The sequence below is a fragment of the Hyalella azteca genome, unplaced genomic scaffold (assembly GCF_000764305.2).
Source record: "Hyalella azteca isolate HAZT.00-mixed unplaced genomic scaffold, Hazt_2.0.2 contig17255, whole genome shotgun sequence".
Classification (NCBI taxonomy): Eukaryota; Metazoa; Arthropoda; class Malacostraca; order Amphipoda; family Hyalellidae; genus Hyalella; species Hyalella azteca.
In genome coordinates, this window is record NW_025947045.1 from 86,935 (window position 1) to 104,396 (window position 17,462).

The following is a 17,462-nucleotide window of genomic DNA, read 5'->3' on the forward strand; positions in this document are numbered from 1 at the left end:
AAAAAAGCGATGGCCACGTCGATAGATATGGTCTTTACGAATCGAATGATATGTGTCTGGATGTTGTAGGACGATATTTGTAGGAGGAGATCGATTTTCTGTAGTACCCCTTTTTAGCCGTTTTCTATGAATTTCACGTTTTCTATCAATTTTTCGAAAAATTCATACGAACAAAATGTTATTTTTTTTACATTTTACGTATGTATGTGAAGTTTCATGATGATCGGATGATAACTGTAGGAGTTTTCTGGGGGGGTAGCCGGTCCCCTTAAGTTCAACTCAATGAAAGAGGTCAAAATTCATGAAGGATGGACATTAAGGCCGGTGGTCATCGTTCATTATATGGGAATAATAGGAATATGATTTAGTTTACGAGGAAAATAGACAGAAATTTATGCAGGTCACATTTATGGACAGTTATGCAGGTCGCTCTTAGGAACCTATATTATTGAGTTGTGATGCATGTCACAGTTTGTTGCATAGTTCAATTGACCATAAAGCAGCACAAAGTTTAGTTGCAAATTAACCATAACACAATTAAAACAACAGCGTTTACACTGGGGGCAGAATCTGCTATTGTCGCAGTGAAAAAATACTGCCCAGTGACCACAACATGGCTGTAACCACATCCTACCCAGCAACTCCAACACTGCACCACAACCACATCCTGCCCAGCAACTCCAACACGACACCACAACTATATCCTGCCCAGCAACTCCAACACTGCACCACAACTACATCCTGCCCAGCAACCCCAACACGACACCACAACTATATCCTGCCCAGCAACTCCAACACTGCACCACAACTACATCCTGCCCAGCAACTCCAACACCGCACCACAACTACATCCTGCCCAGCAACTCCAACACGACACCACAACTACATCCAGCCCAGCAACTCCAACACGACACCACAACTACATCCTGCCCAGCAACTCTAACATGGCCCTTAACCAAATCCAAATGTGGACAGTTCAAACATGGCGTCCTTCGAATCTTTGTTTGAGTTAGCGGCTCAAGTAATGAGGTCGGTCGCAACATAATCTTGATATTGTTCAAAAGAATACACGAGGTTAACCTTCTGCCGCCTGAAATGAGTAACCGGAGCAATATTGTTACATGCCTAAATCTCAAAAAGAATTCGATTGAGTGAGCGAAAAAGGATTTGCACTGATAGTTGCCGCCACGTACAACTTTAAAATGTTCTCTGTTGCGTACAAACGTCCTCAGGTTGCTACACTCAATACTTTAGGTATAATTTAATTTGAAAATTATGTTCCCGGAGATTGACATTCGGCGGTAAATGGTTAATCACAATAGATCAATTTTTTTCATGACGATTTCTTCTTACGTTTGCCTGATTTCCAGCTTGTCTCTTACAAAGAAAATATCCGTACAATTTCGCGGAATGAATTTCTCGTAGATATAGCATCAAACTTATCGCCACTAGAACACAATCGATTTGAACAATTCAGCTTGGACGCCAAATAAATCGTGTACAAGATGCGCATTCACGTTCGTTAATTACATTTATAAATCAATCTAGAATCCGTTCATTAGAATTCTCGACGTATTTATGATTTCATTTTTTCATTCAGGCACACCTGAATGAATTCACCAATGAACTCGTCTGATTTTCCATTAACGCTGCCACCATCAAAAATATTCAAGCTTCGTTGCATTTGTAAAAATATCCCGCCATCGTCCCGCCGCTGCACGGAGCGCCTGTGACCACGACCTCGTGCGGACGCTGCACGGCAACAAACGCGCGAGGTTGTGCGATGGACCGGTGACACGCTGCAGAGGATAGGCACCGAGGTTTGAATTGAGCGGAGCCGATATATTGGTTGAGGGGTACCAAGGTGTGTACTGGGGGCGCCAAGGTTTGGGTTGAAGGGAGCCGAGGTGTGTGCTAAGAAGTGCTGATGTGTAGGTCGAAGGGCGCCGAGGTGTGGGTCGAGGGGCGCCAAGGTGTGCGCTGATAGGCGCCGAGGTTTGCATTATAGCATCTTTGTTCCAGCGATTAAAGCTGTGTTGTGAACGGCAGCTCAAGATCCTCCGCTGCTATGTCTTTGCGTTCAACTCTTGATTGCGGAATCGAGTGCTAAAAGAATGAACAAACACTTGAAATAAGCGTCCTTTTAGCGTTCTAGTTATTGAATCGTGTTGAGATGGTTAGCTTTATGAAATAATTAGGTAAGTGACATTGGAGTGATGTCGATTTGTGATTACAATTGTTTTCCGGACAAATGACGATACTAATGCAACGGAGATGTACGCAAAAAAATCTGGTTGAATTCAGGATTATATATATATTTTTAATTATCAATCGACAAGCTGAAGCCAGCCTAATTCGGCTTCGTACCTGGAGCTCCAGATAGATCAGTCGGAATGAAGAGTGTGAAGGGGAAGTAGCGAAATAACATGACTGAACTAGTGTAAGTTGACCCGCGAGAAGCTCATTTTTGCAGATGTAGTTCGCCTGTGACGTCACTGATCTCAATGACGTCACGGGCATTAAAAAATCACCGAAATGCGTTCAAACCAGTCAACCAATCCGTTCATGGGAATGACGGATTTGTTTCCATTTCTCGATCTACGTGACGTAACAAGAAAGCTGAACTAAAAGACTGAAAGACGGAACTTCTCGTGAGTTAACCTTATATAGTTCAATCATATACTTAAACCATGGTTAATTACTCGTGCTTCCGATGTCATGTCTACGGACGAATATAATCAACCATCATATGAGTACGTAGTTTGGCTCGTGTAAATAATTTCTTAAATTTTGTCTTCGTAAACTAATGCAGCAGCTGTCACGCTAGACCTGATGCAGCAGCTGTCACGCTAGACCTGATGCAGCAGCTGTCACGCTAGACCTGATGCAGCAGCTGTCACGCTAGGCCTCATGCAGCAGCTGTCACGCTAGGCCTCATGCAGCAGCTGTCACGCTAGGCTCCTGCTTATTTATCCTGCGTACTCAATTTTATTTATCCTGGGTAACCCTGCTTATTTATCCTGCGTACTCAATTTTATTTATTCTGGGTAATCCTGCGTACTCAATCTTATTTATCCTGGGTAACCCTGCTTATTTGTCCTGCATACTCAATTTTATTTATCCTGGGTAATCCTGTTTATTTATCTGCGTACTCAATCTTATTTATCCTGCATAATCCTGCTTAGCAATATATCTAGTTAGTAGCTGCTAGGCATGACCAAGCCTGTACTCATTACCACCAACATAATGAGTGAACATCAAGGGATTAATATTGATGTAGAAAACTTAAACCGAGGAATAAAATGTTTTTTTTATATCAATCAAGCAAAGCTTTCACTAAAAAGAGCCAACAGAAGTTTGGAACCAAAAATAACTAAAATTACGCGAGCTTTTTACACTACAAATTTACATTAGACGAGGACTGCAGAGAAGCATGCCATGAGCCTCGTTACAATGACAATTTTTATTACAATTGTAATATGAAAACTAAATGTAAAACAAGTAACGAAACTTGTATTATAAAGGGTGACAACAGCACTGCAGCCTTGTTGCCAGACAACAGCACTGCAGCCTTGTTGCCAGACAACAGCACTGCAGCCTTGTTGCCAGACAACAGCACTGCAGCCTTGTTGCCAGACAACAGCACTGCAGCCTTGTTGCCAGACAACAGCACTGCAGCCTTGTTGCCAGACAACAGCACTGCAGCCTTGTTGCCAGACAACAGCACTGCAGCCTTGTTGCCAGACAACAGCACTGCAGCCTTGTTGCCAGACAACAGCACTGCAGCCTTGTTGCCAGACAACAGCACTGCAGCCTTGTTGCCAGACAACAGCACTGCAGCCTTGTTGCCAGACAACAGCACTGCAGCCTTGTTGCCAGACAACAGCACTGCAGCCTTGTTGCCAGACAACAGCACTGCAGCCTTGTTGCCAGACAACAGCACTGCAGCCTTGTTGCCAGACAACAGCACTGCAGCCTTGTTGCCAGACAACAGCACTGCAGCCTTGTTGCCAGACAACAGCACTGCAGCCTTGTTGCCAGACAACAGCACTGCAGCCTTGTTGCCAGACAACAGCACTGCAGCCTTGTTGCCAGACAACAGCACTGCAGCCTTGTTGCCAGACAACAGCACTGCAGCCTTGTTGCCAGACAACAGCACTGCAGCCTTGTTGCCAGACAACAGCACGGCAGTTATCAGTGTTATCACTGCACTGGCTCGCCGTCATCGGCATGCAATATTCACTGACAACACAAACTAAATTTGAAAATCTCCACTCCTACAAATAACTAAGTGTGATCCTCAATAAATGATGCCAAAATGTTACAAGAAATTATGTCGAGATGTTACAATAAATTATGTCAAATTGTTACAATAAATGATGTCGAGATGTTACAATAAATGATGTCAAAGTATTACAGTAAATGATGTCAAGATGCTACTTGTAACAACTTGGACATCTTGGACAGTTGTAACGTCACAAGAATACAGCTGTAACGTCACAAAAATACAGCTGTAACCTCACAAGAATACAGCTGTAACGTCACAAAAATACAGCTGTAACCTCACAAGAATACAGCTGTAATGTCACAAAAATACAGCTGTAACGTCACAAGAATACAGCTGTAACGTCACAAAAATACAGCTGTAACATCACAAGAATACAGCTGTAACGCCACAAAAACAAACGTGTACAGAAATAAAGAGATGAGACTCTATACAAAATAACATCACAAAAGAGCGATCATCATAATAATAAAAGTATCCATAGCAAGTGCACACAGCACGGTCTGCATGAGCCCTCAATTGCAATGTTAAGCCAACGGCCGCCGCTATAGTTCGTAGGAATGTCACAGCGCAACACACGNACGGGGTTGGTGATGAAGAGACCCCTGGGCACCCAGACTCGCTCGTTCTGCTCCGCGATGTACTTTGTTACTTTCTTCATCATCTGCGGGGATAATGGCATTGTAGCAACTGGGATATAATGTGTCAGGCATAATATTGCAGCTGGGATAAAAACATGCCAGGCATGATACAATCCACATAGGGTGAGGGGAAAGACAAGGTATGTGTTCTCACAAGACTTACCTGTTCATGGAAAGTGGGGTGATAAGTTAGGTATATACTCACTCACCTGTTCATGGTAAGTGGGGCAATAAGCTATATATACCGGTACTCACTGACCGGTTCATGGCAAGTGGGGTGATAAGTTATATATTCACTCACCTGTTCATAGTGAGTCTCAAGACAAAAGAAAATAAGGTAAGCTGTGAGACAGCCAAGGCAGCCCTCACAGTAACGGCCGCAAGACATTTGTTCTGCTTCAGCATACATGCTGTTGACGGTGTTCAGCATTTGCTCAAATATGCTTGGCTCTATCTAGGGAGAATGAAGGAAATTACATCTTAAAAAATGAAAAAGTTTTTTTTTAAATTCCCTGAAAAATGATAAAATTATTGTCACATGAGGTAGCATCTCAAAGCTCAATAATGATATTGATTCTTGAAGAATTGCATAACCAGATTCATCTAAGACTAGCTTTGAAAAACCAGTAGATCAGAATTATTTCTATTCAAAGCTATAATTTGTTTATAAACTTCCCTGCCCACAGCCCAAATAAAAAATACCTTGCCATTAAGCTCCTGGGGGAATTTGGTCTGGAACTTCACAGAAGTTCCTTCAGAATAATCTCTCTGAATGAAAACCTTCATGCAGCCTTGGGGCGGAGAGGCCACCTTGCCATTGCCCCCCAATTCCTCCATTGGTGTTCCATGATTCTGGCAATGAAGAAAAAAGCTATAGGCTTTCAAAAAATAATTGACATTTCAACTAGTCAAGATAGAGGTGGCTTATATATACCAAATAAGAATTAAAAATATCAGTGTAAATTGAGATGGGTAGAACCTTGAATGGTATATATATTTTATTACATGGCCTAGCAGAATAGTGGCAAATGAACTGGTCTCCAGGAACTGCAGAAAGTGTCTATGCAGAGAAGCAATATTTTCATCACTTCAACATTAGGAATAACTTGTAATTGGCTAGTAAGCATTCTCAATAAGCATGAAGATGCTGCAACATACAGGTATTAAAATTATCAAGAACAGACTTCAGCTTTTAGGCCAATACTTGAAGGCAAATATACAAGAAATGAAACAAAATTCTGATTTCTCTGAAAAAGATTCAAGCTATCAGGACTTGCAATCTGATACATAATGTTGAGGCAGAGGGTCTTTTCATGTGTTGTTTCTTACTGAAAAATACATTCTTAGATTCCTAAAATAATTGGTTATGAAGTTTGTTCATAAAATTTATCAATATTTATGATGAAAGTCTATTTTATTTGGTCAATCTTAATTTGATGAATTGACATCTTATCTATCAATGAAGCAAGTCATTAACAGTCTCAAGTTCCTGAAACATGTTGTGCCGTTGCTTTGCAGAGTGGTTAGAATTGATGATGATGATCATTATGGCTGATATTATAATATGTAGAAAGAACTCATTCCTATTACAGAGAGAAAAAAAAGCAAGCCAAACCCTTGGATTGCCCCCATACTCTAGACCAGACTGCTAATCAGGTCTCCTGCTCTTAGATCAAGATTTTCATAAGCACCTTTTCAATAAGCCATTTCAACCTTGAATCCATGTGGAATTGCAATTCCAATCAAGATACTAAATTACTAATCAACATCAACTTTAATGTGCTATAGTCTGGAGCTAGATTAGAATTTTCCTTCTTATGAATTAAATCTTGTGGCTCCAAAACAACCAATTCTTGATCCATTTGTTTATTTTGTTATCTTGCAGATGAATCCCACAATTACCACCATTTTAACAACAATTAGATAAGATATTTATAATTCATCTAGAAGGAATCTTGCAGCTCCAAAAATGGTGGGAGAGCTCTATGTAGTTGCAGCTTTGAAGGTACCGGTACCTACCATTAAACAGGATAATAAGGGATGGGTAGGGTAAACGCGGTATATTCCGACACATTAAGGACGCANTACCCCGCCGGTCTAAGTTACCCCATTTTACGGTATATAACATATAAGAAAAGAAAATAAGACATTATACATTTACTAGCTCTAAAAAAATCCCTGCAAAAAATGTTAAAAAGTGATATTTTGATAAGGTAGGTACACCCTGCTTGCTTCAAACATTTTAAAAGTAGGTTTTATTTCAAATGTCCTGAATTAGTAATTACCATGTTCTCATGGTAATTTGGAACCCTTTTCTCTTGTTTCTGGCACTTTACAAATAGCATTTAGGTTTTTTTTTTTTGAAGTTACCATACAATAGCCCTTGCAAAGATATAGGGTACAGAGGGAGCAAGCAGCATTGCCAATAGTATATGGATTGTTAGTCCAAACTCCAAAGTGTCGGCAGGACAGCAGCCATTTTCAAGATGCACTGCAGGGAAACTTTTACTAATCAAATTCTGCATGAGACATACCTAGTAGCTAAAAAGTTTGCGGTTGCTGTCTCATAAATGGCTTTTAATGGCTGAGATTTGGAATTCACGGCACCATAGGCCCTAGCCTCCTAGGCACCTAGTGAGTAGTGACAAACCAGAAATTTTTATAATCAGTTCATTTTTAATTTCCTAATTTTCTCAAGATTTAAACCAATTTCTTATGTATAATAATGATGGTATCCATAATAGCTAAAACTCATATTTAATAACTAATGGATAAGTAATGACCCATGTCCCATTCTAACAACAATGTTTATGCTTATTGCTTACAAAGTCTTACAAGTTACAAACCTGGTTATTTGCCATTTTCAAGGGTTAAACGTCAAATAATAGTACGTATCTTAGAGTTCTTCATATTAGATTAGCAGTTCAAACTTCAGTGTGGCAAAAATGTTCAGCGGCTATGAACATTTTTGGCAGAAGTGGTTCCGATAATTTCATCCATAAAAACCATCACACAATTTATTTGGTCTCACGAGCTTCTGACAATCAGGCGCATACTGCAGGTGCAGATAATTTTTTCAAATCTGCAATTGATTTTCAACATTTTCAATTCCCGAACTTTGCGTATTCAAAAATCTATTTTTGTCTAATGGATGCACAAATGTCGTAAAATCTTTTTTTTTTACTCATGCACAATATTCCTCAAACTAACCGAGAGATAAAAAATATGATAGGCCTACCTGACTGAGGGCTTTCATTTTATGGACAGAGAAAGATGGAGCTAATATCAGGCATGAGACTTCTCTAATCATGTTTGAACTATACTAGTTCAACCATGCCTCTAATGACCGACATGAGCTCACCTAAATGTGAAATGTGTGTATGAGTTTGAATAGAAGGTGGATTCAAACAAACTCAATCAATTGCAAATTTACCCTCTAGTGTAAACTTGCAATTGATTGAGTTTGTTTGAATCCACCTTCTATTCAAACTCATACACACATTTCACATTTAGTTGAGCTCATGTCGGTCATTAGAGGCATGGTTGAACTAGTATAGTTCAAACATGATTAGAGAAGTCTCATGCCTGATATTAGCTCCATCTTTCTCTGTCCATAAAATGAAAGCCCTCAGTCAGGTAGGCCTATCATATTTTTTATCTCTCGGTTAGTTTGAGGAATATTGTGCATGAGTAAAAAAAAAAGATTTTACGACATTTGTGCATCCATTAGACAAAAATAGATTTTCGAATACGCAAAGTTCGGGAATTGAAAATGTTGAAAATCAATTACAGATTTGAAAAAATTATCTGCACCTGCAGTATGCGCCTGATTGTCAGAAGCTCGTGAGACCAAATAAATTGTGTGATGGTTTTTATGGATGAAATTATCGGAACCACTTCTGCCAAAAATGTTCATAGCCGCTGAACATTTTTGCCACACTGAAGTTTGAACTGCTGATCTAATATGAAGAACTCGAAGATACATACTATTATTTGACGTGTAATCCTTGAAAATGGCAAATAACCAGGTTTGTAAGACTGTGTAAGCACAAACATTGTTCATGAATCATGATTGTTGTTAGAATGGGTCATTAGGTACTAGTACTCATTAGGCTAGTTGTTTTATTTACACAAAACTTCACGGTCTTCACCTGTATAATTTCATTTTCATATAATTTCATTTTCATATAATTTCATTTCATTTNCTGTCTCTTATACACATCTAGATGTGTATAAGAGACAGTCATTACTCAGCGTAAATGGCTTTTCATTAAAAATTACCCGGCGACGCGTCTTTAAAATGGCCGGCGACGCTTTGGGCTTAAAAATCCATATATTGCCGACGCTGCATCCACCCTCTGCATAGTGGCACCCTGCATGCTTAAAACATTTTAAAATTAGGTTTTATTTCAAATGTCCCGAATTACCACATTCTCATGCCGTGCGTTCATGCGGATCATGCCCATCAGCCCATGGTAATTTGGGACCCTTTTCTGTTGTGTCTGGCACTTTTGTGTCCCTCAATTCAAAAGACTTGCTGCTGTGCTATTTCTAACATAAAATTAAATGAAATATTGATTAAATGAATTAAATGAAATGAAATTATATGAAAATGAAATTATATGAAAATGAAATTATACAGGTGAAGACCGTGAAGTTTTGTGTAAATAAAACAACTAGCCTAATGAGTACTAGTACCTAATGACCCATTCTAACAACAATCATGATTCATGAACAATGTTTGTGCTTACACAGTCTTACAAACCTGGTTATTTGCCATTTTCAAGGATTACACGTCAAATAATAGTATGTATCTTCGAGTTCTTCATATTAGATCAGCAGTTCAAACTTCTCCATGCCTCTAATGACCGACATGAGCTCAACTAAATGTGAAATGTGTGTATGAGTTTGAATAGAAGGTGGATTCAAACAAACTCAATCAATTGCAAGTTTTTAAATAATAATAATAATAACGGTTTTAGCGTTTATTAGGCAGTAGGCCTGTCGCCGATTCTTAACGTCACAGCATATTCACAGCATTTTGCGGTCTCGAACTCTCATCTTACTGCCACAATTCTGCTGTGCTTAACCGCCCGGTCTCCTTGCCGATTCTGACCAGAAACTGAAGCACAGAGCTGGGATCGAACCCGCGCCCTGAACTTTAACCACTGGGCCACCCTGCCCAGTGTTAGTTTACACTAAAGAGTAAATTTTCGCATTTAGGCCTGAATCAATACAGAGTTTGAGCCGAAATCTTCAATGAAATGCTAAAGAGTTCTTAGAACCATTCAGTCAAGTCTTGGCGACAGGGGGGGGGCTGCATATTGATAATGCAGGGATGAATGAGACGCGGTTGGCATCGGTTTTTAGTAAGGGACTTGTAACGCACCACTCACAGGCAAGAATAATCCATTTATGTGAACCAGACAAGTAAATGGTTATGCACAGATTGAAATCTCGGAAATTTGTTAAAAGTTATATTGAAGGACGTTGCCGACAAGTGTGCCCATCCAAACTAGAACACTTGACATCGCAATGATTTATCGAGGAAGACGGCAAAAATGCGTCCAGTCTTCTAACCCTATGAGATATTAATGTTGTCAGACCTGGGCAGAAAGCTCGACGAACAATAGCTGTATTGTGTACCGCAATTAATTTTTAGTGGCAAGGTATTCGATCTTTAGGATCTGTTAGATTTCGCTCCATTTATTATGAACTATTTTGGTGATCACAGCGCACGTGATGACCTTCACGTTAGAGAAGAATGTAGCACGCAAACGTGAGGAATTTGGACGTCGTTCTTGATGACCCTGGGAATTTAAGTGTCCTAAGTAACACCGAGTTTGCTCGATAATTGAAGTATCTTGTGATGTTCTTCCGGGCTGTATTCTCCGTTAGTATTTTGAATTGACGGAGGTAAAGTTTGAGAAAAGTCATATGATAGCCGGATAAACACTCGTATATAGAGCTGCATTGTTCCGCCTGAGTTACGATAGTTATCAAGCTAAGTTTCAAAATTCTCTTAATTTGCCTAAATTTATAACAAATTTATAATACTTTATTCATCGGCAAGTTTAGTAATAGTAATGGCGGCTTTGATTTATCCATTATACCCGTCGCTGCTTCTGAATATCGCAGAATTTTCGCCACTTGTTCCATGCCTCTAATATGCAACTCATTTGTAAGGGACGTAGTTTGAGGGCGAATCGATCAGTTGAAGTTATGAATTTTATTGAAAGTTAGAGTGCAAGTGCGGAGAAGATTAGGAACGTGGGTTGAAGTGATGTAGTGTGAGTAAGACTAAGTTTTTTCAAGTCCATGAGACCGAAGGTTGCAAGCTTAGAGCGAGGGAAATTCCATCAGTCGAGGAATTCGGCGTCGGGTGAGGGTTAGGCAGAAGTGTGAACAATTGTCTTAGTTAGCCGAGATCGAACCGACTTCTTACTGCTTTAATCATGTTACTCTAAACTGTAAACACTGGACCTCCCTGCCTATTCTTTCACAGCAAGTTTAGCTCGATTTGTTTCGCAATTCAGCTTCCGGTGGGTCATGGGTCCTAGAATTTCATTACTGTGCCATATGTCGTTTATTCTGGGATGGTTGAGATCATTGACCTGAAAAATGTTCGTTGTCAGCAGCTGTAAAGTTGACGTCAAATTATTCAGAGACTTCTGCCTCCAGGACGTCGGTGACGGGCAGGAGATGAGGAGCGCTTGCGACATTTATAATAATAATAATAGCGGTTTCAGCGTTTATTAGGCCGAAGGCCTGTCGCCGATTCTTAACATCGCAGAACATTCGCAGCATTTTGCGGTCTCGAACGCGCAACTAACTGCTACAATTCTGCTGTGCTTAACCGCCCGGCCTCCTCGACGATTCTGACCAGAAACTGGCGCACAGAGCTGGGATCGAACCCGCGCCTCTGCTCCAATCTTGGTACTCTGAACTGTAACCACTGGGCCACCCTGCCCTGGGCCACCTTATGTCATCTAGATTCTAGAGGATACGTTACCTTGGCCTTAACATGCATTTTGGTCTCAGCGTCAAATATTGCAGGTCTATCCTGGCCGATTCTGACCTACCTAACGTATATTCTGCTTGAATTTAACGTGAATAAGACTAAGTTCAATCCTGCCCCAACGCTCTATAAACTCATTATTTACACTCGCACGTTTGAAGACACAAGCCATTCGTGTGCCAAATGTTAGCACTCACTTCCACACAGCATTCAAGTAGAACGTTAGCATACGAGCGCTTTAATTTCTAACACTCTAAAATAAATCATTGAAATTTTTAACATTGATCTTAGGTGACATTATGGCTTCGTACGTCAGAGATATTTTGTTCACTGATTTCATTTGTTGGCTGCCGCCTCTAAACTAGCCACTCACGCCACCCAATCTGTGGTCACACAGACACGTTAATTTAAAGAGAATTTTTGCCTAAATATGAAGCAGTAAAAAATGTCGGATGATTTCTTTTTCAATCGAACGTAGATATCAAATAATATGCTCCTTATGAGTAATTATTTGCTTCTAAAATAAAATAAAAAAGTTGCAAAATGGTTCTTTGAATGTTTTACACAAATTGGATTGAAAATCATAATATTTTCTTCCGTCTTTCCCTCTTATCCAATGCGAGATAAACGGCGTAAATTATACGCAGAAAATGAGAGCAGCTCGTTGCCTATACGTATTTATAACGCGACCTGATTCTTAAAATTACTTGACGCCGTGCCCTACTCAACAAAAATGGGGATTTGAACCACTCTTGATGTGTCTTTTAGCATATATCACCCTAAGTTCTTAGCATTAATTGCTTGGGTTTTTAATAATCTTTGAATAGAGTGCTTGTCAATTGTATTTCTAGAAAATTTTTTAAAATTCGTAATTTCGGTTAATTTGAAGCGTGGTCATTGCTGCTCTCGGTGGGCCATCAACAACCAGTAGTGGCCTCTCGGTTAGCCATTCTAATAACCGACAAAGATTCATAAAAAAATATTAAATCATAAATACTGAATTTTTACGCAATATTTATGTTAGCATAATGTCCGGGTTCTGCGAGCTTCACGGCCATTCCGCTGAGACCAGCCTGAGGTTGTTGACAGTGTTCTGTCTAGCGGTCCGTGGATCTTATTCAGTTGACAGCTTACATGGCTGTGAATCATTTAGGCGACCAGCAAGAAAACTGTGGGGGCAGGCAAAGATCACAGTTATGGGCTGGCATAACCTACTGCAGTGGCTATGAATATGAATACATTGCGGAGTGTGTGCGTGAGGCACGTATATTGATGAGTGTACAGGTATCTTATCATTGTTATGTAGGAGGCGCACTAGTGTGTTATGCTGGAGAGTGTACACGTATGTTATGTTGGAGAGTGTACCAGTGCGTTATGTTGGAGACCGTGCCCGTATGTTGTTGTAGGAGGGTGGGTATGTTGTTGTTGGAGGGTGCAGGGGCTCAGCTAAACGAAGCCCTCAATATATAGTTCATAGGACTTCCGAGTGGCAGCGTGTGATGTTTACCTATTCTTCACAACTATCTTTATCTCGGCCTCGGGAGCTGCGTGTGTTGTGGGTGTCATTCGTTATGCTGGACGTGCTATGAATGGAGATACAAACAACATGGCCCACTAAATATGAAGATTTAATCACCTTCACCGGACCGGCCGCTTACCCAGAAGGACATTTCGCCTCAACGCTGGAATTTCCGATCAAACAAGTGTGATCGTGTGCTATATATCCGCTTTAATTAAAGTGAATTCACATGGTTTGGCATTCATGTTTATTCTAGAAATACCTCTCCACGTGTAGCAACCAATAGCTTGTGTAACCGGAAACATCGCTGCGAAGTTGAAATAGTTATGGGCAGCGTGCCGACTTCCAAGGATTTAATTTTCGGACTTCCAAGGATTTAATTTTTGTATTGTTCAAATACAAAAATTAAATGCTTGGAGTTTTAAACAATGTTCCATCCACACAAACAAAAAATAATTCACTAAATGCGTGTTCCTCTGATGTGTTCCCTCATGATGTGGCTTTCATGTTTAATGTGGAGTTACTTCTACACGTGCCACAGTATATACCGCATGGAAGTGGCTTCTGATGGCGTGGCATGCATGTTTATGGTAGAATTACTTTCAAGAATCATTTCATACGGATGCTTCTGAAATTTCGGGCCTATTAAAGTTTAGTTTTACTTTCCCTTCAACAAAATAACTTTTCACTATTCATATAATAATATAAATTTTCATCAATCATTAAGAAATAGTTGGATCAAAATGCTTTGCCTATTAGCCATCAATTAAGCATCAATGAAGGTTCAGTTTAGCTTTATTTTAATAATTTATTTGGTTTAACTTGTTTGAAGGTTTTTATTAGCTGTTGAATAGTAATAGTTGTTGAAAGTTGATTCGTACCTTCATGGTGATAATATATAGAGTATTTGTTGCCTCTGAGTCTTTTCTCACTCTGGCTTCCGTCATCATTAATCAGCAGAGAAACTGACAATACTGACTCTAAGCAGTATCAGATAATACTGACTCCAAGCAGTATCAGATACTACTGACTCCAAGCAGTATCAGATACTACTGACTCTAAGCAGTATCAGATAATACTGACTCCAAGCAGTATCCGATAATACTGACTCCAAGCAGTATCAGATACTACTGACTCCAAGCAGTATCTGGAATTTCCGATCAAACAAGTGTGATCGTGTGCTATATATCCGCTTTAATGTGAATTCACATGGTGTGGTTTTCATGTTTATTGTAGAGTTACCCCTCCATTTGCAGCAACCCCACGTGGAAGTGGCCTCTGATGGAGTGACATTCATGTTTATTGTAGAAATACCTTTCCACATGTAGCAACCAATAGCTTGGGTAACCGGAAACATCGCCGCGAAGTTGAAATAGTTCTGGCAGTGTGCCGACTTCCAAGAAGATTTTCGACTTAAACAAAACAAAAATGTAATCCTTGGAGTTTTAAACAATATTCCATCCACACAAAAAAAATAATTCAGTAAATGCGTATTCCTCTGATGTGTTGGTAGAGTTACTTTCAAGTATTATTTCATACGAATGCTTCTTAACTTTCGGGCCTATTAAAGCTAGTTTTATTTTTCCTTCAACAAAAAAAAAAAAACTTTTCACTATTCATATAATTATTAACATTGTCATCAATCTTTAAGAAATTGTATCAAATTATTTTGCATATTAGCCGTCAATGAAGCATCAATGAAGATTCAGTTTAGCTTTATCGAAATAATTTATTTAGTTAAACTCGTCCGAAGGTTTTTTATTGGCTGTTGAATATAGTAATAGTTGTTGAAAGTTGATTCATACCTTCATGGTGGTAATATATAGAGTATTTGTTGCCCCTGAGTCTTCTCACACTCTGGCTTTCGGCGTCATAATCAGACATTAATCAAACTGACAATACTGACTCAAAGCAGTATCCGATGATACTGACTCCTAGCAGTATCCGTATTACTCAAGGAAAAAGCTCCCCTATTATGAATGAATAAAATTTCAGTGCATATAGCAGGGATTCAAAATAAAACTCAACTGTCCAGACGTGACCTCGCTGTGCCACCGAGCGGTTGTGCATTGACAGGCCATGAAGGCTGCAGAGCTGCAGGGACAATTCCGAGTAGACGGATTACGCGGGCAGTTCTGAGAAGGCGGAAATGATTTGAAGTTGCCGGTGGTTTTTGCGCGTAAGAAACATTTTCGAAGTCAATAGCTTAATTTAAGAAGGCGGAAATTCTTGAATTTAGCCATTAACAGAATATTGAATGGAAACGTCAGTGGGTAACCGAAACTGTAGCCTCTGACTCACAACCGGTAGTATTTAAGGCGACTGAAAGGTTTCCTCTTAATGGCTAAATTTTTGGATTTGTACAACCCCTGTTAAGAGCCCTTTAAATCAACTGGTTTTTTACAGTACGCTCAACTGTCTAATAATTCATCTGAACGCTAGTGTATAGATCTTCACCTAACAGGGGCTGAGAAATTAGCCTAAATAGTTGGTAAATAACTGAATATTCGTACAATTTACAATTCCCATATTGAACAATTATTTTGACTATAATTCCCTATTGCACATGAAATTTCAATAAGCAGCATTCATATAGATGACGGATTTAATAATTTTTTCATTTGCAAACTAAGTGATTCCTTTGTAAACATGAGAATCCTGATACCTAAGCAATTTGTCAATAGGCTGCCACTTAAGATTCACTCACAAAATTCAATTTTTTCCGCTGACCTACAAACATCCGCCTCCACATATGAAGGAGAAAGTAGTGACAAACGAAAGAGAAAGTCCGATCATTTTCTCTCTCCACTTCAACAAAAACAAATCATGACCGAAAAACTGGAACCGCTCCTATAGCTGACTTGCCGCGCGCTGAGGATGTAAGCTCTGTGATCGAGAAACTCTGATGTTCGGCTGAGCCATGCCAGGCAAGACAAAGCTTTGAAGGGAGAGTAGAGTGGATGCTTTGAAGTTAGAGGCGAGACAAAGCTTTGAAGGGAGAGTAGAGTCGATGCTTTGAAGCGAGAGGCAAGACAAAGCTTTAAAGGGAGAGTTGAGTCGATGCTTTGAAGCGAGAGGCAAGACAAAGCTTTGATGGGAGAGTTGAGTGGATGATATGAAGCGAGAGGCAAAACAAAGCTTTAAAGGGAGAGTTGAGTCGATGCTTTGAAGCGAGAGGCAAGACAAAGCTTTGAAGAGAGAGTCGGGTGGATGCTTTGAAGCGAGAGGCAAGACAAAGCTTTGAAGGGAGAGTCGAGTTGATGCTTTGAAGCGAGAGGCAAGACAAAGCTTTGAAGGGAGAGTCGATAGCGGCTATTGAAAGTTGAGTTCCGTCTTGGTTCAAAAGTGAAAGGGAAGTGATAAGTTTAAGGAAGATTCAAACAGAAGATTTTAGGTAAGAGCCAAGCCAATAAGTTTGAGCAAGAATTCATTCTATATTAGTTTTCGATATAATTCACTGGGGGGGAGGATGCCATGCACTATTAAATGCGGGGCTTGGGACGGTTTACTTGGCTACTGCCGTGATGGGAAATTCATTTATATGACGCGCATTTATGTAGTGTTTAATCGTCTTGCTGGATCACAAACACGGTGGGAAATGCTCTCACGCGAGTATATATAGAGTTTGAAGCGCTAAGTCATTACCGCTAGAATAAGCGTCGCCAAGGACGCTTAACTGGGTCAAACTTAGTCAGTCGAAAAAGTGGAAGACGGATTGCGTATCTGGAAATTCGATGGCACGTTTCCTTTATTTGTGCCAGTCCACTCTATTGACAGAATGACAAGGCCGAATGACTTTATATAAGTAGGAAAGAACAAATATATATCAAATTGAATATTTTATTGCCAGATTAATGCAAATCATGATCGATTTCGAGCGCGGTTCGTAGAGGTAAGTAGGACGTCACGGCCGTGTTACGACACCACGACGCGGTCACCAGCCATCGTAAAGGTTAGGTCAAGGAAAATTTCTTGCAAGCTCTGGGACACAAAAGTTTC

At 39.9% G+C, this 17,462-nt stretch overlaps 2 protein-coding genes across 3 annotated transcripts; both read right to left on the reverse strand.

Annotated features, from left to right (window-relative positions):
• Window positions 1–1,075: 1,075 nt before the first annotated feature.
• On the reverse strand, window positions 1,076–4,458 carry LOC108665373 (circumsporozoite protein-like). The gene is made up of 3 exons (XM_018152121.1): window positions 4,441–4,458; window positions 3,539–4,165; window positions 1,076–1,090 (listed from the first exon to the last, which is right to left on the reverse strand). Exons 1-3 carry the CDS (start codon window positions 4,456–4,458, stop codon window positions 1,076–1,078), a joined length of 660 nt encoding a protein of 219 aa, XP_018007610.1.
• Window positions 4,459–4,868: 410 nt separating this feature from the next.
• Window positions 4,869–9,771, reverse strand: LOC108665376 (golgin subfamily A member 7; the record flags this gene model as incomplete). Of its 2 annotated transcripts, none has more annotated exon segments than XM_018152125.1 (4): window positions 4,869–4,949; window positions 5,228–5,380; window positions 5,629–5,778; window positions 9,692–9,771. In XM_018152125.1, coding segments are annotated over 4 exon segments (399 nt in total), but the record flags the coding sequence as incomplete, so codon positions are not given.
• Between the last annotated feature and the right edge of the window lie 7,691 nt (window positions 9,772–17,462).